Source organism: Calonectris borealis, chromosome 11 (assembly GCF_964195595.1).
Source record: "Calonectris borealis chromosome 11, bCalBor7.hap1.2, whole genome shotgun sequence".
NCBI classification, from domain to species: domain Eukaryota; kingdom Metazoa; phylum Chordata; class Aves; order Procellariiformes; family Procellariidae; genus Calonectris; species Calonectris borealis.
This window is the reverse complement of record NC_134322.1, coordinates 22,579,237-22,604,899: the sequence shown is the minus strand read 5'-3', so window position 1 is coordinate 22,604,899 and position 25,663 is coordinate 22,579,237. Positions and strand designations below refer to the sequence as shown.

General features: G+C 39.3%; 2 protein-coding genes across 4 annotated transcripts in view; one reads left to right on the top strand and one right to left on the bottom strand.

Annotated features, from left to right (window-relative positions):
• Positions 1–237: 237 nt before the first annotated feature.
• Positions 238–24,083, top strand: REC114 (REC114 meiotic recombination protein). Its single transcript, XM_075160568.1, has 6 exons — positions 238–468; positions 985–1,074; positions 14,649–14,732; positions 18,836–19,048; positions 20,915–20,977; positions 23,825–24,083. The coding sequence occupies exons 1-6, from the start codon at positions 253–255 to the stop codon at positions 23,984–23,986; spliced, it is 828 nt and encodes a 275-aa protein (XP_075016669.1). The 5' UTR covers positions 238–252; the 3' UTR covers positions 23,987–24,083.
• The window catches only part of NPTN (neuroplastin), a 61,038-nt gene continuing 57,657 nt past the window's right edge, over positions 22,283–25,663 (bottom strand). For 2 of the 3 annotated variants that reach the window (XM_075160565.1, XM_075160567.1), the window contains exons 7-8: positions 25,590–25,663; positions 22,283–25,159 (exon numbers count right to left, since the gene is read on the bottom strand). In XM_075160565.1, coding sequence (XP_075016666.1) covers positions 25,603–25,663 — 61 coding nt within the window. In that variant the 3' untranslated portion in view covers positions 22,283–25,159; positions 25,590–25,602. The other variant, XM_075160566.1, reaches the window with a different exon arrangement.

Here is a 25,663-nt window from a genome sequence, read left to right as displayed (position 1 = left end):
ACGGCACGGCACGGCACGGCACGGCACGGCACGGCACGGCACGGCACGGCTCTGAGGAGAGCTGAGCAACAGCACCGTGGCTCGTGCGTCCGACCGCTAGAGAAGGATCAGCGCGAGCTCGAGCGCGCTTCCTCATTGGCTCTCGTTTCTCTGTTGCCCGCTGATTGGTGAACACGTCCCCGCACGCGCTCTCTCTTCCCTCCTATTGGCTCCTGCTTCCCGCTCAACTCCTGTTCGGTAGCGGCCGGCGCGATGCTGCTCGCTGTTGTGCACCGCAGCCCCCTCAGTGCAGGGATGGCGGTGGCGGGCGGGGGTCGCAGCTCCGAGCCGGGGCAGGCCTCTGCGCCGGGCGGCTCCGGCGACACCTCCCTCCTCGGCAGCGCCACAACGTGGCCCTTGAAGCGCTACGGCCGCTTCCTACCCCCGACGGACGGCGACGATGAAGGGCAAAACACCTCCTCTTGGAAGGTGGGGGGGGCGAGGCGAGGCGAGGCTGGGGCGGGGGCTTGCTGCTTGGTTTTGCTGTAACTGGCTCCAGTGGGGTCTAGGAGGCCGCTGTGTAGCAAGCAGTACTAAGTGAGGCTTTGCAGGTATCTTTTTTGCAAGTCCAGAGCTAATGCAGAAATCGGGAGAGATTTTGCTTCATGAGTTATTAATGTAAACACATCGATGATATGATAGTTAGCGGCCCACTTTTTTTTATTCCTTTCTATAGCAGTGAGCTGTGGTATTATATAGATCAAGTTGGAAGAGTCCAGTTGGTTGTTTAAAGTAGTTAAATCTGTACATAGAGTTGTAATTAGTAAAAATGTCTTAAATGTGCCCCTGTCTGTGGGAGTGGAGGGCAGGTTGCATTACTGAGAGGGAAATTATATACCTGACTTCTAACACCAACCTTTGAAACCTTTTATTTTGCACTAGAAATGGAAAATGTAGATTCTGTGTTTACAGGGCTAGATTTTTATTTTGTCTATCTTTTTAAAGGTTTTTGAATCAAATGAAGAATCAGGCCATCTTATCCTTACCGTTGTTGTATCTGGCCATTTCTTTATTTCCCAAGGGCGAACAGTACTGGTAAGTTTCTCGTGTATAAAGAACATTTCTCCATCCATGTTAGCATCAGTATTAACTTCGTTTCCCTTCTCAGATTCATGTTCTCTCCCACTGAAAAGAAAGCCAGTTTTATTTCGCACATGGAAATTCTCATGTGCTGCTTTCTTTCTACGTTCATCAGGATAATACTAAATGCATTATTTCATACTGAGGAACTGTCTCTTCTGTGGTTCTAAAAATGTAGATTAAGACATAACATTAAATGCTGCTGATGTTGAAAGATATGTGGGTTTTTTTCACGTTTCTTCTGCCTAAGAAAACAGAGAAAATACACTGTTAGGAAATGGATAAAAATATAACTGTAATTTCCTATAAGATTTGCTATATGATCCAGCTAGTTTCTTGCCAATGACCTGTTAGTATTTTGGTTTTGATAATTTGGTTTATCAAAGAGAAGGTTTTTTTTCTATGTTGGGTAATGTGATCTAACTTAAAACTTACATTCATGGAGACAAAATAACAACTTCAAAGTTGTGTCAACTAATTTTCCTGTAGCCTGTACTTAAGCATGACCAGCTACTAAACTGTAAAGATTTCACAATGACACCAAGGAGGTTAACAGAAACACTCCATCTAGAAGGAGTTGGTTTGATGCTCACGAAGAGAAGGCCTGTGCCGGAAAGTGGAATCAAGTGTGTTCAGTGCATATCACTGATACTCAGTGATGATAACAAGTAGGAATTGGCCGATAAATATATTAGAAAGCTATTACAAGCCACTGGAAGATGCTGCAGTATTAAGATAGCAAAGACTTTTTTTTTTTATATATATAATCCAGGATATGTAAGAGATTATGTTGTAGCTTTAAATACATATAAGCTTATAAATTATTTTTTGCTGTGCCTCTTAAAAGGTCTTAAACTTGCAGAAATATCTTGTAAGTATAGGGGGAGAACCAAGGATACTCTTGAATTTTTTGGCCTGTGAGTGTGTAAGGGTATTAAATAGATAATGAATGAGCTAACAGAGAGCTGTCAGTCTGGATACCCCATGCAGAAGTCATGGTATTTGGCTCACATATTTAGTGAGGAGAAGTTGAATGTTCTTGGACAAGGTAAAAATCGAAAATCAAAAGTATTTCAGCGGTTGTGTTGAATAAGAAAAAGGGATGGAGTAATTGAAAGTGCAGGTAGTTAAAAGAAACGCAACTGAAATGAGACTTGCTGCCATCTCTTGCCAAATTCTGCTTGGAATGAATCAGTGCAGAATGCACCTTGCTGGGGCTGGTCCTGTCTTCAGTATCCTGATCAGACGGCTGTAACTGTTTAGTAACTAGTACACTTACATTACTGTGTAGAATGTCCTTGAAATAACCATATAAAGGCTAACTGAAAGTAAGTTTTAATAACTAACTAAAGAGCACAAAAGGCACAGACAAAAGCTGTAGCCCTTCAAAGACTGCATCTGGCAAAGACTGAATCTGGCAAATAACAACGGGCAGATAAAAGTGTGCTGTCATAAGGGACGAGTGTGGGAAGTATAAGAAAAGCTGTATATAAAGACTTGGCTGAGAAAAGCACTTTCTTGCAGCTCTTGGATTTAGTGGTCAGTGAAGCTTGCTTGCTTGAAATGCTAGATGCGGAATTTCTGAGATCTATCAGGTCTGTTTCAGCTTCTAAGAGACACTAAGATATTGCAGTAACGATCACAGCCTAAGAATAGTGCAGAATAGAGGTGGAACAGACGTGCTTGGTAAATGTGACCGATATCTAATACTGAGAGTTTAAAAGAAAAAAAAGTTGTTTGGTTTTTTTTAAAAAAAAAAATCATGTTGGCAATGCTTCTGTACTAACCTTAAGGCCAACACCGACAACATTTTATTATGTGTTAGAGAAAAGGTATACAAAACTGGTGTCATACGCATTTTAAAACCCGACTGTCAATTCCTTTGGGTGCACTTCTGCGAGCACATGTAATTGGGATCGTGCTGCAGGTGTGTTCTGTGCATACAGAACTAAACTAGTGTGAAGTGCACTGGTACAACACGCTCTACGCCTGTTTTTATTTCTCGGAGATTGGAGCAGTTGCAGTCCTCCCACCGGTCCTCCTAAACATGCTTGACTCGCTGAAAAACCTAGCAAATACCCAATCTGCTAGTTCTCAACACGGGCAGGCATCTTCAGAACTATGCTATGTTTCCTGTTTACAAGGGATTTGGTCCGGCACATCTAGCTTAGCTAGCCTAAGCTAGCTGCTTAAGCTTGTTCCTTAAGCACATGCCCTCCTAGAAATGCGTCCCTTTTCCCAACACTATGCAAGACTGATATGCAGTGATAGAATTCTTCCTGGGACAATCCCAATCTACAGGTATCTTTTCAGGCTTTGAAGAACAGTCTGTGGAATCTGTTGAGTAAAGCAGCCAGTATCATCAAACAAAGGTGATGCACAGGGATTGTGCTGAAAAAGACAGCACAGGCAGTGATGCTGTTGGCCAGCAGCTGATAACAGCATTGATATCAAAGTATGACCATTCCTGGATGTCTGAATGGTTTTCTTCAATTAGCAGGCAGGGACATAGAAACTCAGTATCATTGTCCAAGGACAGTCTACACCACGGTCTTTGGACTGAAGTCTTCTAAGGCCTGTTGACAGCAGGAGCAGCTTACAATGCAGTAGACTCAAAGCTAGCCAGAGCTGCACAGGCCACCGGTGAAATTTTGCAAACTCCTTATTGAGATGCCATGTAACAAAAAAGTTGCAATACTGTGCAGTCTGTTATTGCTGTAGAAATAATCAGAATGTAGAAATGGTTAATCTCACTGGTTCTATCTCCCTCTAGTCTCCAGCTCTCAAGAGTTGTCAGAAACCTGTCACAATATTTAAACAGGCCTTGCACGACTAAGTACAAATAGTTCTTTTGAATCTGTCACAGACCAAATCCTCTCACTGGGGGTCCATTATAATGGACATTTTGTCACAGAGGATAATGTGAAAGTTTCTGCTCCAGCGGGAATGTATCAAGTTTGATAGAATGCTACAATTGTTGGAATGATCCGGCTCGTGTTTTTACTGTGTACGTTCATTTCTACTGGCTGGCCTGGGCTACTGACTATTTCCTTTTTATTGCCAAGGTGTTCTCCAACACCTACATGCTGCCTTGCTCACTTGCATTGCATTCCCTCTGAGATACTTGCAGAACTGTTTCTTGCTGTGTAGTAACGTCATCCTTTAAGTTGTTGATGTCTAATCTTTTAATCTATCTTCTAATCCCTACTTTTCAGGCCTTTTGATGTTCTACAGGCTCCTAGTTTTGAGGGAACTGGATAACAATTATTGTAGCTTTGTACCTTGTACCTCTGCCACAGGAACACAGTGAGGCACAAGATCTGTGTCACAGGGACACCATTTCCTTCTCAACTTGAATAACTATATTGTATTTTTGTAAAACTTCTGTGGATGAATAATAAAGGGATTTTTCCCCTCTAACAGTAATCCAAGAATGAACTGAACTGCTATCTAAATCCAAGAATTCATTCAGTGGTGAATGTTCCTAACTTTTTTTTTTTTTTGACTGCAGCAGTAATGATAGAGCAGGAACCCTCGCCCCACCCGAAGAATTTTAACGTGATCATCCTAGGTAATAGTTTAAAAAAAAAAAGGAAGTTTTCATCCAGCATCTATAACAAAGAAAACTTACTAATTGGATGCTTTTAAAATGGGTAATACGGTAGTATGATATATTCTTATATCTTCTGGTTTAAAATTGGGATAGAATGTAGTAAAATCAGTGCATTAATAGATGCAAACTATCTTGGTTTGTACCTTCTATTTTCTTTAGAAAGATAAAAGTCAGTGCATCTGTTCTTCAGATATACAAATACCTTTTTTGGATGAAGGCATATTTTGTTGTGTTGCTTAGTGGTTCTTTCATCAAACTTTTTTCATGTCAAGTGATTATTTATGAAATACTAACATACATAAACTATTTTTTGTAGCATACTCTCCTGTTAGTGTGAAAACAAGAGGAGGTAGCTTTTGTGTAAATTATTTACTTAGTGAATCCTCTTCTTTGGTGTCTACCTTTCATCTACATACAACTTTTACTACAACTCTATTTGCACAAAACTGGGGTTGTGTAGAAATGGAAATCTTTATTTCATTGATGGTTGGATTAACAGGAGCCATCCTAGGAAGAATATTCAAGTGTTCCTGATTGGATATAAAAATATTTTCTCTATAATGGATGTATTTATGTATTCTTTTAGTCCTTTTTATTTTCTTAAAGCAGGAGTGTTAAGAAAGCTTTTCTTTCTCTTAAAGAATTCCAGCTATTTAGAGCCAAGTGAGACTATGACTTTTACATGATCCATTTGAAAGAACATCTATAAAATAGTAATAAAATATTCACATATCCTAACAACTTTTTTTTAATACATACAGTAGACTACAGAATTATTTTCATGAACAATAAAATAGTAGAATATTTAATGAATTCCCTTCTAGCAGTCTTTTCACTAATGGAAGTTGAAATACTATTTTCTTGCCAAAAAGAATGCTACAATGTCTGCACTGAGTCTCAGCACTTCTAAACCAGGCAGATTAGTAAATACCTTGTGCTACATACACTGCTATGTGGTAAGGTGCTGTAGGTTTGAAACAATTGGTTAAGTATCTGAGAATGCTCCAGAACCATCGTTAAAGTACTTCCATGCTACTGTAACAAATAATTGTAGACATGTTCATGTTTGCTCAAAGAAAACAAATTACTTATTCTAATGGGTAAACTTTTGGGGAATGGGTATGCATTCAAGATCACTTTAAACATTCTTTAATGACACTGCCAGAGACATACTTGAAGCTATTTTAACAAGGAAACAACTGCTTTCTACTGCAATCTACTTCTTGTGATCAGCCAAATCAAATGAAGAGAAGGGTAAATGGAACTTCAGAGCGTGGAACATAAAAATCCTTAATGTGTAATGCAAATCAAAGAGTGTTTTGGTTTTGGTTTTTTGTTTGGTTGGTTTTTTTTAAACAAAGGCCTTCCTTTGGAGTTAAATTACATAACATATCTTTAGGACCTGTTTTTGCTGCAGTGTTGCCTAACAGACTGCATATTTTACAGTAGAAAAATCTCATTCTTGCATACTGTAGATAATGGAATTTTAACAGGAATATCTCAACAGCATCTCTGTCAAATTCTGGCCATACTCTCAAGATACATCATGTTCTGTTTACCACAACTCTTAATTCCTTTCCTTCATTTGAATCAGCACATCATGAAAATTATATTTTGGTGTTTTATTCAATGCAATTAATTCTGGTGCTAGAATTCTTAATATCCTACAAATTAAACAAATTGAAATTGTGAAGAGGACCTATTTAATAGGATAAAATTAATCCAGAGTAATTGATTTGTGACCTGATCTTTTAAAGTGTGGACTAAATGTCCTTAGTGCCCTCCTGGTCCCCTGATGACTTCTAATAAGCTAACAGTGCTTAGGATACAGTAGATTCTAACCTCATTAATTAGGCAAGCATTTGGCAGATGTCTGATGTTCCTGATGCTCTCTTTGCAGCGCCTGAAACTTATGCACCAAATTTTTGAGATGATATTCACAACAGTGCCTTGGTCCCTGTGCAATAAAAAAGGACATTTGACGGAAACCTAGGGAAGTAAGCAGGTTCCTAATGCTGCTTAGGGGTAGTACATTGCAAAGCTAGAGGAGGGTTGTTTTTTTTATTAAAGGTCCTATGATTGCTATCTGAAAGAGCAGAAGGAATCTTAGTTTTATTGACTTATTCAGTACCACAATTGTAGTTAAAAAATTTCAATTTTAGTTTGTTTATTTCAATATGTATTGTTGACATGATTGTTTTGGACAAGCTGAATATCTTTCTGCATTAGCTTCCCCATTTATGTCTGACATGATGATATATTCCTGTTGTATAATGATTATGTATTGGTGATTGACAGCAGCAGAGTTTGAAGGGGTTCTGATCTTTACTTTTCTCTTGCCTCAATTCTTCTAAACCCAACTATTGAAACAGTTTTTAAAGAGTAGTGATGTCTATTAACGAAATGTATTTACCCTAAAGTTAGAGTTTAATGTATAGTATTGATCTAGGGAAGTATATATTTTGTATCAGGAATTAAAGAAATTGCTTAACTTGACTTATTAATGGAATGCCCTGAAGAACTTGAACCAGCTAAACCCACGAGCATCCACTTCACCTCTCTAGGTCCCTGGCCAAGTGTCACTGTTCTAAAGTGTAGTTTAGGAAAAGAAATTTTTCAGGTTCTCACTATGAAATATCAAGGTTTGTCCTGAGTTAGGGGCTTATCTTTGCTCTTCACTTCTTCAAGGGGCTGTAGTTTGTACCTCTCTGGGGGAACTCTTTCTAGAAAGCTGACATCTGGCAGCACATGCTTCTGCACCCAACTCTTTGCACTTTGGCAAGAGACATTCATCGGTTGCTGAGTCCCCTGGGCATGGTTGTCTCGAGGGTGGCTGTGTGTATCCTGTATTTGCTACTTCATTTAGCTTTCCTGCCTCTGTAGAGACAGAGCACTCTGTTTAATGAGTTCAACCCTGATGTGTTCTCTTCCACAATCAAACAAGCTTAATAGCAAGATTTAAGATCTGGCTTCCAAGAGACTGAGGGTAAAAAAAAGATAATGCAGAGCTTAACATCCTTTTATTCCTTATTCCAGTTAGCTTGCTGTCTGTCTGCCTTGGGTTTTTTTTTTTTGGCCTTTCACCTCTTTCTACTTCCTAGTCTATATTCTGCAGATCTGTTTGAGACAGCTAATGCTTACGGTAAGATCTAAGTTACATATAGCACATGGTTTCTGCTGTGCTTTTATCTTCCCAACGATGCTATACATGACACATTTAGGTACTGACATGTAGCTTGGAAATTTTTGCAGGGACAACTTTCTGCTGCCCCCACTCTACAAGTTGTCATGTTTGGGGATTTTTTTTTTTGTCATGCTGACACTCCTACTCTCGACTTGGTTTTCAAGACAGCTCATACTGCAGGAATAAAAACTAATGTATTTGGCCTTATCTAGATCTTGAAGAAAGGTACAAGTGAGGAAAATTTCTACTTCTAGGTGTGTTACAAGGTAATAATGAAGATTTGATTGGAATTATGTTCAAAGTTTAATTTTCACAACTTCTAACTTTAAGCTGGAATTGCATTTTTATTCTACAGTTATTAATGAAAGGAAGACTTTTCAATTTTTTATAGAATAAGCAGTTTTCTAATTTAAAAAGTGTAAAATGGCAACTCATTCTCTTTTGGGAAGGCAATGAATTAAAATCGGTATTTTTCAGATAAATGCAAGCATTTGATTTATAATCTGTATGTCAAGTTTCAAGCTAACACTTGTGAACATGTTTTCCAATTTTACTTAGTTTTCTGAAAGCATCTCAGTTCTACCTCTACTTTAGTGTTCAGTATAATACTTGAACATAACTTACAAGCTTTTACAGACTGTCTGCTCTCACATCTTATTTTCACTGTCTCTTGACATAATGCTTAATAACAGTCTTCTCAACTACAATATCTCTATTCTGTTGCAGACTTTTGCTAGATGTATTGCCCACATCGTGCAGATACCTGGAAATAATACTACCATTCCTTTGTTTCCCAGTTTGTCACTTCTAAGAATAAACAAGATGTTCTTCAGCATAAATGTGAAGTAATAATAGTACCTAGAATATTAGAGGTAAAAAAAATTGGTATTTGTAACTTAACAAGTCACACTTAATTTATTATTTGAATATTATTTGTGAATATTATTTCTGAAGAGATTTCTCACTGTACCTCACATCCTCAGCATGGTGAGCAGACCCACGGAGTGGAGTTCTGGATAGGATGACACAGTAACTGGGCAGTGCCTGTCTCCGTCTGGGAAGATGGCAGGTTGTTGAAGCCATCCCTACTGGTTTTGTGCAGCGTTGCACAAGCTTGCAGATGGGGTCCTCAGAGCAGCAGAGCATCTTACCCTTCCTCAGAAAAGTGCTTTCCCATATCTCTTCTTTTGCCCTGCAAAGGCATCATGAGGGGTACTGGGCTAGTTTTGCTCCCCAATTGTATCTTGGTAGCTTACCTTGGGAAATGAGTGGATGAAGGAACTTCAGTAGGTGCCTCTCTGGAAACTGAGCACGGCCTTTTCAAGTAGAAGATTGCTCTGTTTTCTGGGGAATTGTATACCATGGTGCTGCCCAGCCTGAATCAGAATGGTGCAAGCAGGATGTTGTCTGAGGCCTTTAGCTTTTCTCTTCTGCCATCTCGCTGCAGTTATCAGACAGGACCACTCTGGCAGCTATGCACTGGGTTATTAATTAATACAATAAATTCCTTTGATCTCATGCTGAACTCATCATTTCTTGCAAATGCACATTCCCAGTCTGTGGGATACCTAGCTGACTCCTTAATCCATTACATTATCCAATGCATACATTCATTCTGAACTGTGAACTCTGAGAACAAACTGGTTTATTTGCATTTCATGAGCCTATAATAAGTGGCAGCCAAAACTGGAGAATGTGTGTCTTTGTGTGTGGCATTCTGTGGTTTTGTTTGTCTTTTTTAATATTGGTTGTAACTTAAGGGCACAGTATATAATGTTTGTGGCAAAAAGAAAGTTTTCCTTCCTAAGCTATTGTTTATACATAGTCCAGTTTCATTTGAAAACATCTGTCTCATGAATGAGTAAATCCAAACTAAGTGATGTAAGCCAGCATAGCTGAAGTGTTACACAAGTAACATTTCTTAAATATATATTAATTTTTAGTTAAGATAGGGTTGCCTAAAGGCCTTGCAATCTAACATAAAACGGATAATCTGTTCCTGTGTTCATATGTTGCTTAGCACCATAGGGTTTCTAGATGATACAATAATAAAAATATTCATAAATAATATGCAATACCTTCCAACAGAGATCATAGGCCTCATTATTCAGCAGCTTTTTGAATGCTGAAATGTAAAATCAGAACAAAAATATTTCCCAGTTAATGACGGACTAGATGGCTGTAAGGCTAGACCAGCATTATTGGCTTCTCTGCCTCATGTAAGGTGTGGTCGTGTCTTGCCTGCTTCCAAAATATTTGGGAAATGTCTTGCTTTGTTTTCTGCTTCAGCTTAATTCTTCTCAGGGTCCTCCCTCTGAGAGATTTAGATTTTTGTCAGAGATGTATGAAACTGTTCCTTGAATACAGTGTTCTTACAAGTATGATCCTGGACAATGACCTAAGGAGTATATGCATGATTGAAGGTTAGTGATCCAACTTACAAAAGCGCTGCCATTCATATCTTCAAATTGCAAACATTTTAGGTCTTATGTACCTGCCCAGTTCTAGATTGCGTTTTTGTCTGTATTCCTGATTAATCTTACACTGCCATCTGTCTCTGCTCATGCTCAATACTGCTTAGCAATGCCCAGCTCTGAATGTAAAGCAGGTATGGATGGTGCCTGCTGAAGGGGAACAGTGACCACAGCTGCTTTGTTCTCTGTATTTATGTCAGTGTGCTGGCAGCAGTCTGGAGGGACTACTACTTTTTTCTTTGTCAGCGCATATGTCCAGAGCAGATTTGGAGTCAATTCATTATCTCTAGAACAGCACAAATGGACTATAATCTCAATATATTGCCATGCAATTTCCAGGATCTACCCCATGCCTAGCTCCTGGATGTTGGCAGAGAGCCTCTCGACTTCGAGCGATGGAACAAGGGACAGATTGATTATGGTCTTCCTTCTTGTTGCTCTGAATTCATTTACCTAACTTCATATGCAGATTCATAACTATTTCATTGTTGACAAGAGAAAATTGTCATTGTTAAGAAGAATCTTATTTTATCTTAATTCAGGTAGCCTCAAATACAGTCTGTGCTGACTGAGGTAACACGGAAAAGCCATGAGGAATAGAATAGACCTTAACATGGTGCAAAATCAGGCTTATTTGCTGCTTCGAACTGAGGAGAATCTAGAGGATCCTGACTGTAATGACAATTATTGATGTAAACAATTTAATGATGGAGTCTGAGTAGTTCTGCAGACCTGAGTTTGTCCAAAACATTCCTTCTCCATTTTCAGGTAGCTTGCTTGTGCCAAATCAGCTCTGTCGTGTTGCTCAAGTACTGCATTGAGTTCCCCTATTTGGTTTAGCTATTCTTAGTTATTTGTTTCTGCTTGGCAATATGCAATCAACCAAAGGTGCAAGAGGAAAGGAAATACTTTCTGCTTTGTTCTTCAGTTAATTAAAATTGAAGTAAATTAAATTTCAGTTAATTAAATTTAGGAGTGTATAAATAAAAATTCCAAATGCTGTTTTTTTCCAGCATTCTTCATCTCAGAAACAGGACATATAAAAGGATGACAACCTGGGAAACATCAATAAAATAGTTGATAGGAAAGTTAAACATTGGCTGCCTTTTATGATTTCTTTGAAAACAGTTGTTATTTTAAGGAGACAACATTTGTTCTACCTACGTCTTACAGTGAAAGGAAAAACACTATAAAAATAGACTTAATATGGGAACAGCTATATTTAAATAAACACAGTTGGTGCATATCAAAAACAGTAACTATTTGAAATGAACAGAGTAAGCACAAGTGGCCACAAGTTAAAGCGGCCTAGTGAAAGAATGGGGTATTAGAATTGCGTCACTAACAGCGTTTTGGGGCTTGGTAGTGGAATCAGAGGAAGACCAGATGGCAATGGAGAAATTCCCCATGGCAGGAAGCACTAAGCATGTGAGCATGAGCAGCCGTCATACTCCAACATAATTTCCTAGGCTGGTTGGTTGTCCAGGACTCAGCCTGGCTGCTTATCTAGAGTGAGCAGTTCTGAACTGGCCCACGTGTCTTGAGAAGGTATGGATATTCCCCTCAATATAAGTAAAAAAATATCTATTAAAAGATATTCAACATTTACAGCTTTAAATGACAGCAGTAAGTCCTTGTGCTGAGATGAAATTCACCTTATTTTAGTTTGTGTTTATTTCACAAAAATAAATATAAATGCACTCGGGCTACTGCATTCCAAATAGTGAGAACATATACTTTTCAGATTATTTGTATAAATATCACAAATATACCCTTTCTGAAAGGGACGCGTTAAAATATTTTTTTTTTTGCTTTATATGTTCCAGTTCTACATATCCTGTCTTTCTCTCTGTTCTGACTTGAGAGCCTATCCCCTGCCCCATTCAAACTTTTTTGTACTGTGTATGTTTTCTGCAACCAGTTGTTTCCCTTCTTGAATGGACTGCAAGCTGTACCTTACTCCTCTTAACTTCAATTCTGGTTTCCTTAATTGCTTCCTTAGTAGATCCCTTCTAGCAACTATGGCAGCACGAGCACAGCACAAGCTGATAAGCATCGTAGATGGATGTCACTCCATGTCTCCTCTAAAGTACTTCTCATGTACACAAATCTGCATTTTTTTAATTTTGTACAGCCATGTACTAAGACCTCTTTGCAACGTATATGAACAATTAATGCAGATTTTTTGCTGTCGCAGATGCTGCTATTTCCATGATGCTGGTATGATGGAAATTTGTGACTTTTGACATAGCTTTCTGCTGTGCACAATCACTAGCTTAACTTGCTGATGCTTTTCCATTTTGAGCACTAAACAATATTTTGGGGCCAAACTCTGCACAGCTATGAATGTCCTTAGCCAAATGTCAATGTAATGTATTCTACGGTGCAATTGAAAATACGACACATGAAATGCTACCGATTATTCTAGAAATGTTCTAACTGTGCTGCGCTCTTTTCTTAGCCTACTAATCTCATTCCATTCCTCAGGCATTCTGCTCAGTATCTTATTCCCCGCACCCCGCCCCAACTTTAGTGTCCATATACCAAGCTCTCGTTGGGCAGATCTATCAAAAGAGGCTAAAACTGCACCCCCCCAAAGACAGGGGTACTAAAATGCCAGGTGTACAGAGGAGTAAGGGTTCCTTTACTGTATCAGGCATAAATTCAGCCTACAATGACAAACTGACGTTCTTCAGAGACTTCCTACTATTTGACATCAGAGGGGATTTTGTCTGTATGTGGAAGGAGGGTGCCCTCAGCGTGTTAGAAACAGCCTCCTGCCCCACTGCTTCAGCAGTCTAATCGCATCATGTAGTATGGCTGGAGAACACTGACTTGCCAAGAGAGATGCTCTTCTCTGTTGTGAGGTCTATCATTTGCAGTTTGTCCCTCTTAGGATCCAGATTCCTTTACTAATCCCTGTAAGAGTAGAGGATAGCTTGGTACTTCCCATCGATCACAAAGTGAGGTCTTCCTATTTTGACCTGGAGGCCTTTCACACCTTAGCAAGTCCTACCCTGAGACATTTTGAGAGCGCTCAGTGCAAACAGACATGCTGCAAGGGACTGGCCTGTCTTACCTGCCGTCAGCACCTGTTTTTACAGTGCAGAGGGAAATTCTTTTTTCCCCTCTGACCCCAAATGTTTTGGGAATGACACTTGCATGCCATCTTACGTTCTGGAGTCTATCATAGCAGGTGTCTGATCAGCTGTGTGTCTGTGATCCAGTTTGCCTTTGGTTCAACTCTTCAATGCTTGCTAGACATTCCTCTCATAGAAGTTCAGTTAAAAATTCACTGCAAATGCTGCATGACACTATAAAGCCAGTGCCAGCACATTAAAAGAGCAGTGTCTCACCGAGGTGACTTCTTGTACCAAAATAGAATGGCAGATGGTTTCCCAGCCTGGACCTGCATAAGATGGATAGGAACTCTGGCAAAAACACACTGCTGGCAGTCCAGGATGGACATGACTTGTGGTTCTTGACCCTTAGGACACCTATGAAAAACAGCCTGTGTGAAAAGCCATGGTCATTGAAAGCATTATGAGTTCAGATAAAACAGGTGGGTAATTTCCTCCCTGCCCTTAAATTTGTTTGGGTTTTTTTTTCCCCTCTAAACTTTGGTAACTAATGACTATGTGCCAGTCTGTGGAGTACCTTGGGAGACACAATCCATTGCCTTGCAATTTTTATATGATGTTTCCAGCTTCCTGGGGGTATTTTTACAGAATGCTGAGCAGTCCGTCTTGTTTGAAGAGACTGACAGTTAATGCAACTGGAGTATAAAAACATCTTTATCAAGTTATCAAAGCTGCTGCTTGTTTACCTGAATTCCGTCTGGAGAAAATGCCTCTCTGGGCCTTAGATAAACCAACTGCTGTCCCATTCTTCAGGTTTGCCTGCCCTCTGCTGCCCTCTCGGGCAACTTCATGGGATGCAGAAAAATTTAAAGCGCTCTGTTGCAGCTGTTTTATTATGCATTTCATGGAGACTTCCGTAACATGCACAAATATAAATGTAAAATATATATGGAAATTAGGATGTACCTTGACATAGTGTTGTTACTGGAGCTACAGATTCAGATTTTATTCCTAGTGTGGTAAAAATTACATATTGGCAATTGTTTGACAGATACAAAAGTTGCACGTATGCAGATGACTAATCTTCATTAGGGATTAAATTACATCACGTATCTTAAGTGTGAACTTCTGTGTTGCATGTTTGCTGTGCGAGTAGTTTGTGTTCTGCTTTATTTCAGGAAGGCTTTTCATTAATTGATTCCCACAAGTGGCTCAAGGTAGTAAGAAGAGCAGACTGCCTGCTGCTTCGTGCAGAGTCAAAGGTGAGTTGAGTTGCTTTTAATATTTCTAAGTTAACACAGTTCTGTATAAGATTTCTTAATATTGGATAAATTAAACCAGAAGTTCTGAGATACTGTAAATTGTCTATATAAATTAATTTTTTTTTTTTACTCTAGATATTAAACAAGAATGGATTGAATCATCTTAATGTCTTTTGTAACTGCTAATATTCAGGTTTTTTAGACTGCTTTCTGAGAGTTAGCTACTAAAACAGCTAGACTGGTATTTATTTTTGAATCTATCTGCCATGGCTAACAATTAAAAAGATGAAGCAATTCTCTTACATGTACAGAAGCATGCCACCTATGAGTCATACTTCACTTTGGCAAACAAAGTATCTAAACAAACAATTATTTAGGCAATTCATGGCCCCTGACACCTGGCACAGTAGTGGCAGGCTGGTGTTTCAGGCGTTTGGTATTCAAGGCAATGAAAGGGACCTAGGTTTCTGGTCTTCCCCTCAGATCTCATTAAAAGTGGTTGGTTAGCCTTTAGATAATTAAATGGCACTTGCTTGTTACCAGCTTATGTATAAATCTGTTTTCTTTGTTCTTAGATGAACTCTGAGAAGTTTCTTATTCGTCTACATTGAGCACTCACCAGGTTTTTCAGAAACAAAGCCTGTTTCAAAATGAGAAGAGCTCTCCCTTCTCCCCTGATAGTTTCTAGGCTTTGTTGTTTCAGCGGAAACAGCTGCCTCTAGTTTAACTATCTCTACATGACAAGAGAATTCATCTCTAAGTTAGAAACAGGAATTACGGAAAAAGATGATGAGCCCCTTGTTCAGTAGCTGCTAGAGACCAGTTTTATCTCTTTGTCCTATTTAGGCATAAAAACATCTCAAGTATTCCGAGATGTTCTGGCATTCTCCCCTGACAGGGACTCTGGTACAGACTGGGGTATTGTAATTGCAGATAATAGCAATATCCAGAATAGCTGAAAACAGTAAAAATTCCTGTTTAGTTGTATTTCGATCTTTTATCTGATTTCTTTTATGAAAGACGCATAAATATTTCTTTATAGGATGTTACAAACCAAGCAACATAGTTTGCAGCGGGGAGAATGCCTTGCTAATTGCAAGATGAAAGCAGATGTGAGGCATAATAAACAGTTTAAATATGAGGACTCATCTTGTTTCAGAATAAGCCTAGTCTAATGGTGGCACTAGGAACTGCATAAATGAGTGTCTTAAACTGTTTTAAATTCATGGATTATGCTTGCCTGAAACCAAAACACCTTTGCTCTGATTTTTGTCAGATTCTTATAAAACGTGGAGTATCACTGAAGTTGACTATCGAGCTGTTGCAGTAATTAGTTTTGATGAATCAGTAGAGCATCAGTTTCCTTTACAGTTAATAGAACCAGTTCCCCAGCACAGTGTTAAGGGATTCTGCTGCATCTCTCAAGAAACACAAAATCAACATCACGATCACTTTGAGGCTTGAACAAAGCTCTGAGGGACAGTTCAGAAAAGGAGGAGTATTAACATGGTCTTAAATGAATTTAGTGCATCTAAGTGTTTCCTTACCAAAAATTCACATGACGTAAACTGGATGCAGTGGTCCTATCACACAGTTACTCTACTTTGTATCCTAAATTGTAGCTGAAGTGATTCCTTAAGTGCTGTCAGTGTATATAGCTTCCCTGCTAATCTTCAAAAATATTTTAAAAAAATTCAGGAAGCCGTCACACCGTGTAAGCCATTAGGATTCAACCCTGCTAGACCTAAGTAAGGAAAGAGTCAAGCAGAAGCCATTTAAGCAGAGGAAAGCAAGCTAGGTTTTCAAAAAACAGTTCCTATCTCTGAGTGCGCAGGGCAACTAAGGAGCATGGGCAACTAAATATTACGCTATCATTTCTGATTTATCTTGTACTCCTTGTTTTTTGTAAGTCATTAATATTGCATTTATAGTGAAACTTACTCATTTCTTTAGAAATATGATTTTAATAGGGCACTGTGGACTCAGCTAGCAGAATGGGTTTCTAAACTATATTTTGAGAAGCTTAGTATTAATATACTTGAAGGAACAAGACATGTAGAGAAGATGCCTGTTGCAAATCATTACTGAAACTCAGCTGTACTAGTGGAAATTTTATTCAGTGAAGCACGGGAGTGTCTAATTCTGAAGCTGTACCTGTCAGATGCACGCTTGTGCATTACACTTAGCTGAAAGAAACAGCTGCGTGGCTGTGACTGCCCTTTATACAGCTCCATCTCAAGTAATCACTTATCTCAGATTAGTCTTTGATGTGCCTCTACGTATAAAAACTTGTTTTATATGAAACAATCTGTAAACGGTAGCAAGACAAACGTTCTTAATATTCTTGTAGTAAGTCATTTCCCTTCATACTGTTTTCATTGAGCTTGTCCCCCGGCCCCAGCATGGGAAGAGGTGCAAGTTTGATGACCCAAGTGACCCCAGCGTTCTTTAATACTTCAGCTCTTGTATGGTTCAGGTGTTACTGCCCAGTACTCAGTTTATGCTAAAACTTGACATCATCTTAGCTGAATTTGAGCACGCTCTCTCTTTCCATAAAGGAAGAATGTTTAATTTCAAAGTCTATTTTTGTTTATAAACCGCAATCTTGTGTCTTTAACAGTCCTTGTGAAAAAGCAGAGGGCAATACAAATAGCTCAGACTGAAAATTGATTTGGGGATTGTAGGGCTAACTAAAACAAGTGTTCTTTGAAAGTCTCCAAAGGGAATTCAAATTAAGATGCAAGTTACCTTTCTTTCATTTTAATGAGAACTCACCTGTCTGGCATATGGACAAATCATTTCTCGGTTATTGTGAAGCTGACCCGGTTAAGTTGACATCTCAGTTAGAGGAAATGTAACTGGGCACTGGTAAAATGGGTGCTCCAGTTTGAATTATTTTGACATTTCTTCCCTTTAAAAGGCACTGAGACAAGCTTTTATACTTATATGCTTACAGTGACCTAAAAATCATTTGATGCAATACAAGCATCTTAAAATAACATGCATGTAAACATACAGACTGTCATGAAGAGCTGGCTCATCTTCGAGACAAAAATCTTCGAAGTGAAAGATGTCCTTGTATTTGTGTAATCAGCAGTCTAGCAGCGCAAATAGTCATTTAAAAAAATGGTTTTGACATTGATATCTCAGAAAGATGAAGACTCAAATAAGCTAGGTTGCGATCCAAGGAAAACTTCTTTTCTAGTATTTTAACTGTGTTTTAAATTTGAAATTTCAAGATCAGACTGAAAGTCCCATTAATTCACTCCCTAAACAAAAGCACTCAATATGTATCTGCCTTATGTCAGTTGAATGGGCTTAGGACAAGCTTATCATGCACGACAGGCTCCTCAGTCCTCCATTTTCAGTGCAGTTTGCTGGACCTCATGTACTTCAAAAATATCTGTTATGATACAGCACGCCAACCTATACTGGGGGTCAGTTCTATCCAGTCTTTTTTTATTTTTTAGTATTTTTTCACTATTTAAAGTAATGCATTTGAGTTTCTTGCACTCCTAATCAACTGTGTTAGCATCTACTCAAGGAATTCAGCAGCTTTCAGTTGGAGTGCCAAATGGAATTTGTATGTTTAGCTACGCACAGGCACACCAGGTAGGCAGGTAAGGCTGGGTTTGATGCATATGTTCTCAGAACTTGTCGTTTAGATTTCAAAGTTAACTTCTGCTTACGTTAGAGTAATTTTATTTTTTGTCACAAACAACTGTTCAGAGTTGGCATATCCTTACAGGATACTACTTGCAGCAACAGTAAGAACTGAATGTCCGTGCTATACTTGTAAAACCCATCATCATGGCAAGGTTTGTTCACTTGGCTGGACCTTTAATTAGTTGATAAGTGGCCCTGCCCACTTACCATTTTCTTAGGTTTTTTAAAGTGATTTGCAAATGGGGAATCAGTCTTCTGGTTTAGCTGCCGAGATAAATGAAGATACAGCAGGGAAAACTTGATTCTTTGTATTTAAGTTGGTGCAGTGATCCAAAAATTTATTGCCGCCTTCCTAACTACAACAAATAGGAATTTAATTAAATCAAAATAGTTTGAGGGGATCCACAGTTAATTTAATTTCTCTGGGTTTTAAGCAGAATGAATGCCGCATGTTTCGTGTTCAGTTTGGTGGAGATTCAAAAGCACAGATGCTGGAACACTGCTGCAGTTGCGTTCAGAAACTTGCAGGGTATGTACCGGTTCAAGTAACTGATGAACAAAGCCAGCAGCTCTATCACAGTCTCAGTCAGCTGGCTAACGGTGAAAACCAAGTGAAGGACACTGAACAAAATGCATCAGTACCACATACCGTAAGTATGCAAGAACATACAGACAGAAAAATAGAAAAATAATTAACTATTAGTGTTAGATCTGCAAATGACAAATTTTACTTCTGAAGAAAGTTTTTTGCAACTGTGAGACCATCTATATGAAATATGATTTGGGAGACCTAGTTAGTGAAGAGGGCTACAGTTACTCAGGAAGTCAGCTGCCGAAGCTGGCTATCGTCTTCCTATTTTCTTAGTGTGCCTGAAAAAAAGTTAACAGAAGAATGCTCAAAAAAGGGGTTCTAGCTCCTCAAACCGATTGTAATAATATACCTTAGATCAATCAGATGCCTTTGTTTTGGCCTCCAAAAGGTCACTAATAACTGAGATTAATACACACGTTTCATGTTATCATAGGAAGAATATTAGCAAGCATAGGGAATGAGATTTATAGGTGGAAAAAGCTTTGCTTGGGGGCTTGAACTTTTCCTTAGCTAGGGACCCTGGAAGTGAAGAGAACAATTTATGCAGGGCTCAAGCAAACACAGGAAGTTATTAACCATGAAAAGAAACTGCAGCAAATGCTACAGCCAAGCGTTGTTTACCAATTCCCAATCAGATGGTGGTATGGTTTGGTGGAAGACTGAGATGCTTTCTGCTGAGGTTAATAAACAAGAATAGGGGGCAGAGGATGAGAGCTGAATAGTTACCAAAAAAAACCATGTCTACAATTTAATCTGTGTGATTTTCAGCAAAGACTGCTGGGAACCACCTGGCAGACTTTCAGATAAATTATACAGGGTAAGAAAATTATCAGAGCCATTAATGTAACCATGAATTGTGTTCTTCTTTTTGTGTTTACCTACTCCTGTTTTGCAGTGTTAATAATTGTAAATATAGCAATTGTATCAATTTGAGCTTAACCTGACACATTTAACAGCAATTTCAGGGTAGGAACAGAATGAACAGAATGTTTCCCCTCTCCAAGACAAAGTTCTAAGGTAATTGGAAAAGGCAAAGGCAGATGCTATTTCTGAGGGTGACTAATTCTTAAATATGTGCTCTCTTGGGTATCCAGAGGATCACATTTACCAGCTCTAAAAAACATCCCTGCAGCTAACTTAGCCAGGATAGCTCTTGGGTAAGCGATAAAAATATCAGTACCAAGACTGAGCCCTGAAAAAGGAATGTCAAAGCTTTCAGCTACATCATTTTCATGATATGATCTAGGAAGGTCCTACTCTACTAGACTGTGGAATCATATTTGGTACAGAAAGTGCAGGGGAAAAAAAAATATATTGCTAATTTGACTTGCACCATTTCCAAGAAGGCATATGGGAGACCTTCGGCAGCTGATATTCAAGATTTATTGTTTGTTCTTTAAGCAGATTACCTACACTTTGGGCTTTGCTCATTTCCTGATAAAGCTAAAGCAAGGAAAGGAAGGTAAAGTATTTCACAGCAGAATGCTGTGGAACACCAATAGTCATACTATTACTATTAATAATGCTCTTTCTCCAGAAGTTAAGACTGAAAACCTTGCTCAGAAAATAGAATTGACAACTTAAACCATCTTTTTGGGGATGTGACCCAAGGGAAGGAAAAAAGCATGAGCATTCATGAGCATTCATATACAGCTTTTTTTTTAAGTTACTACCAGTAACTAGTTTAAAAGTTATCTTAGTTTAGACATGGCAGTTTAACTACAGGCCCATTATTTCATGTCTTCCCTTTTTAAAGACTTGAGCAGATGTGCGTTCAGGTTCCATAAAAAGATGCCTTTTTACTGCATAAGGTAGCTGAGCACAGTCTCTTCCCGTTACCTCTAAAAATGGAACTGCTTCCCTTCTTGCACATACCCACACTCCGCTTGGTAACAAGCCCTTATTTGCATTTGATATTTTCTAGCCAGATGAGCCTCTACCAGATTCCTGCCTTGGAGAAAGAAGATCTGTAACACAGCTAGCGCAGGTAAAAAAAAAAAAAAAAAATCTAATATTTAGATCCTGTAACTGAATCTCTCGGGCACGGAGAGCAAGCTATCTTGTAGGCTATAAACATCTGGTAAAGGCCTTCACTGAACATCAGGATGCCATCACCTATACCAACAAAACCACAGCATCTTGCGTAATGATCTGGAGCTAGGAAATAAGCTGCAGAACCAGGTATTTCATGGTGTAATTACTCCGTTTAGCATAAGAACAAACCACCACACCAAGAGCATCCAAATAAATGGCTTTGTCACTCTTTGACTCTGCAGAAACGGCCTCCGCAGTTATAGCTTAAGTCTGAAAATATCAATCATCCGTGACCCACAACAAAAAATCCCCTAATTCAGCTGACAGCTTCACTGAGAAATCCAGGGTAAAGCCATGTTTAAAAATAACTGGAAGTTAACTGTTGCTTGTTTACTGTGTGAATTTGGGACAGTACAGAATCAGATGATTGAGGAGAAAACTCTCCTCTCTCCAACCTCTGCTCTTGTGCAGTTCCTTCCATGGGTCTTTCTTACCCTTTTTCCATATTGGTAAGATGATCAAGTCAATGTTTCTTCTCATCAGTGGTTTAAGGGACAACTCCTGTGCTCCCTATTACAAATCTGTCCTCTCTTAAACCCAAAAAAGCCTTTTAACACCTCTGTTTTCAGAGAGCAGAGGTCCCTGTCCTCTCATCTCAGTGGTGAGAGCTGTATTACACACCCTGCTGTGTCATTCCCAACAGTTTTGTTGTTGTCCTCGTACAGTGCAGCAAGAGTGCCCCAACAAGTGAGTGACCAAACAAGGCAGTTTGCCTTTAGCAAATCTCTGTTTTAAGAGGCAATACTAGCAAGTGCAATTAGCACCAACATTGTAAACAACAACGTAGCTTCTAAAACCTGCTATTCTGTGGTCCCTGTATAAGACAGGAGCCCGATACCTGCCTCAAACAAAGCTTTCTGCCAGCGAGGCCTGTATTTGCTGCACACGTTCACGCATCTCTCACTTAAATTACTAACAAATTCCCCGGCACAAAAAGACTCCTTGCTGTAGTAGTTTCCTACATCTTCCTCTGCTTGCCCCTCTACTTCTTAGTCAGCCTAACACAACTGTGCTCTGAGCTGCAATCCCACAGGCTTGCCACACACAGTTTGCTCGGGGCTGAACTTCTTTTCCCCACTTGAACTTCAGAAACACACCCTTTCAGCTGGTGTTCTGGAACACTCTGGAGTTAAATTTCTCCATTTCCACCACGTCAGGAAGCTAGCAGAAATGCTGGTTTTAAGCATTTTCTTGCAGGTTTGTTTTTTTGTTTTGTTTTTTTTTTAAAAAGAGATATTCAACAGCCTTCAACTTGTGTTTAAAGATACTTTTCTGCAGTCAAGACTATGGCATGACCAAAAGAGCAACACTGCAATGTAAACAAAAATATAAGATTAGCAAAAATATTTAGGGTTGGGTTTTCCCCCCCTCACAAGCCAAACACAGGTACGCTCCAGCTGGCAGCGTGCCCCGTCCATCAGCCAGCTGTCTCGCACCGTTTCAGGTTCAAGCAGCAGAAGCGAGGGCCTGACTGAACCTAACAGCAATTCTGCCTTTCTAGATGGAGAGGCTTGGTTCAGCCTCTGCCTCTCATATCAGCGCATCAAAAAGAGAGGCCAAACTAGGCATCTGAAGTTTTTTAAAGCCAGGTACAGACGAACTAGCGTCAGGCGTTCCCCTGTAATAACACCATTCACCTTGGATCGCCTCTGCACGTCACACCTACCTCATCGTGAAAGTAGCACCTCGGTGATTTTCTTTGCTTCTGCTCTCCCATGCAAAGTATCCAAAAAGCATCCGTAACCGATGCTGCAGCTTTAACCACTTCAGCACGGACAGGTAAAGAAACTTAAAGGCCGAGTGGGTGGTGAGGTCTGTAGAACATTTGCAGCCCAAACGATGGAAAAATTTTAGTACAAACAGTCATTAACACATACTACGAATAACACGGTTTACAAGGAGCAGCAGCCCTGGCTGCAGTAGGGCCTTTGAACTGTGAAGTTACTATTTCTTTTACGTGGCTTGCATCCAGCAGGAGAGCTGGCAGCCCGCCACAATAAAGTTCTAATCGAGTGCTTCAGCTTGTCGTCGGAACAGCAGCGCGGAAAGTGCTCGGGAGTTGCCCAATAACCTACCAATCCGTTAGACTTGTGCGCTTCTCGGTGTATCTAACGGAGGAGAGCGGCGGCGCCTATGGGTGCTGGGAGGCGGTCAGGGCTTCCTCGACCTCAGCACTGAGGCTGTACGCCTTCCACTCTGCTGCCACTGGTTTTACACTGAGAAGTGACACAATGCACGTAGTTCGCCCACCACCAAGGGAAAAAGCTGGGGAAGGGGGTTAAATGGGCATGAAAAGGATGTTTTAACTCCTAAAAAGCCCCATAATTTACTTCTAAAAGACATCTTGCTAGATTAAGAGCTTAGAACTGCATACTTGGTTATCCTTACAGAATTCAGGTGGCAGAACATACGCTTCATACAGGATCCTTTTCTCTCAGGCAGAATGGATATTCACGAGGAAGCCATGTTACCCAGGAAATTGGCATTCCTGATTTAAATAATTGTGAAGGAATTCAAAGTTGCATAAAAGCTATATTGGAATCGAAGCTAGGTATCCGAGAAAAAATTCCATACCGAAATCATGTCTGATTGAAAGTTTTCAAACAGCATTAATAACAAGGCAGATGCATCTTTATTAAATACCAAAGGAAAACTTTGACGTAGCTGCATTGTTACAAAAACGGTGTAACGTTACCTTTTATGTCCAAGATGAGCGCGACACCTTTGTTTACTTTCGCAGTCTGTGCTGAAGAAGAACTTTGAGCTCCCCCTTGTGTATCGGCATTCAGTGTGGCACGCGCGGGAGCTGGGGCCCTTCATTCGCTTATGTCTTATGGATCAGAATTTCCCAGCTTTTGTGGAAGATGTGGAAAAGGAATTGAAAAAACTCGCAGAAGGTTGAGAAATACCAGCTTGCCACCACTGGAATGCAGGCTCCAGGATACCCAGCACTCGGGATGCACAAGTTTAAGTGCGATTAAATATTTGAGAAAGTCTCAGTGTTTTTTTTTGTCAGTGTTTTATTTTTAAAAACAGGTGAATCCACTTTTTATACATCATTGCACTTCAACAAATACACAGAACACAAGTTCATGCATCTACAGTTATGCACATCATGAGAACCCTGTTAGGTCTATTTCTACAATCTTTAAATCATGAGAAATTACAGTGTCAAACTAAAGAGTATAACTAGTTGCATAGAATATCACCATGCTGTAACATTTCATCATTTAAACAAAACAAAAAAAAAAAAGAAAATTATAAAAGTTTGCCTGAATTGAATGTACAAGAATATGTTGAACACATCAGTGCAAAAGGATTTGAGAATTTACATGAGTTAACAAAAAAAAAATCACTTAAAAAGCAATCATATATATATATTTATAAACTGAAGTTTTGTTTTTGTTTTCAACTGCATTCCACCACCACCACGTCGAACCATTCCAGCTTTTGAAGTCTGATTATAGGACACCCAAGTCTCTCTATATAGGTTAAGCCCTTAAGATAATTTCAATTTATATTACTTCTCTAAGTACCAGAACAGTATAATTCTCTCATCTTTCAGACATACAGTAAGGAATGAATATCAGCAGCTTAAAAATGAAACACAATTACTGTATTTTGGTTTTCCCCCTCCCCCAAAATATAAATATATACTGTATATATTTTTAAGTTTTGCTGTACTTTACAAAAATTATCACTAGATGGCAGCAGTGCGTTTTAGAGCTTTGCCAATTTTAACAGCTACAGGAAGTAAAAAATGGCGCATGCGTGAACCGACTTACTACTCCTAATGCTTAAATAGATTAAGGAAAAAAAAAAAGCAACATTCACAGCACATCAAGCCCAAAATAGTTTACACCTTCTACACTGAAGCATTATTAAAATTTATCTGGCTAGGTCATCCTTACAGGAGAGGCTAAATAAGGCATGCTTTAGACAGTCATATTGTTGCTCACTTGAAAAGGAGGAGAAAAAAAAAAAAATCAGACAGAACTGGAGTTCTAGAACCAAGAGTTCCAACCCTTAAATTTAGCAGGTCATATTGCCATCAGTCTCTCAGAAACTTAAAGCTCTAAAAAAGAAATGAGAAAAGGTGCTAGTCAATGCCCGGCAGCATTTTCAACATCACGTGCCATAACAGCGTGCAATCAAAGCGCTTAACATCCGTTTCGGTCTTAAATGAAGATAAAGGCTTCCCAACCAAGGTTAGCGTCCAGATTTACGACTGAATGAGGAGGGGTTTGGGGTTTTTTTATTAGCAATAGTAGCGGTTATGTAGAGTTCGACAGCTACGGGATCATTAAACTACCTGCGTATTTTATGAAAGAAGTCTTTCGATAACCCCCAGTGCTCTTTGAAGCGCGGCAGGAAGGCCACTGCCATCCTCTGAGCACTGGCAACTTCTAATACATGGAACAAGTTATGCTTACGCACCCCAAGCACTACAGAAAAAGGAGGACTTTAGCCTGACCGTTTCCGAGCTGTGTGCGAGTCATACTTACATGATAAGCATTTTTAATTTGTGTTTCTCTGGCGTAAGTTTTTATCTTTATGATTGTTTGTAGAATTGGTTTTC

Bases quoted from the DNA above. Each gene is read 5' to 3' on its own strand.
- REC114 (XM_075160568.1), top strand. From the start codon at position 253: ATGCTGCTCGCTGTTGTGCACCGCAGCCCCCTCAGTGCAGGGATGGCG. The intron at 1,075-14,648 runs GTAAGTTTCTCG...GCTTTATTTCAG, and splicing joins CCCAAGGGCGAACAGTACTG to GAAGGCTTTTCATTAATTGA. The intron at 19,049-20,914 runs GTAAGTATGCAA...GATATTTTCTAG, and splicing joins ATGCATCAGTACCACATACC to CCAGATGAGCCTCTACCAGA.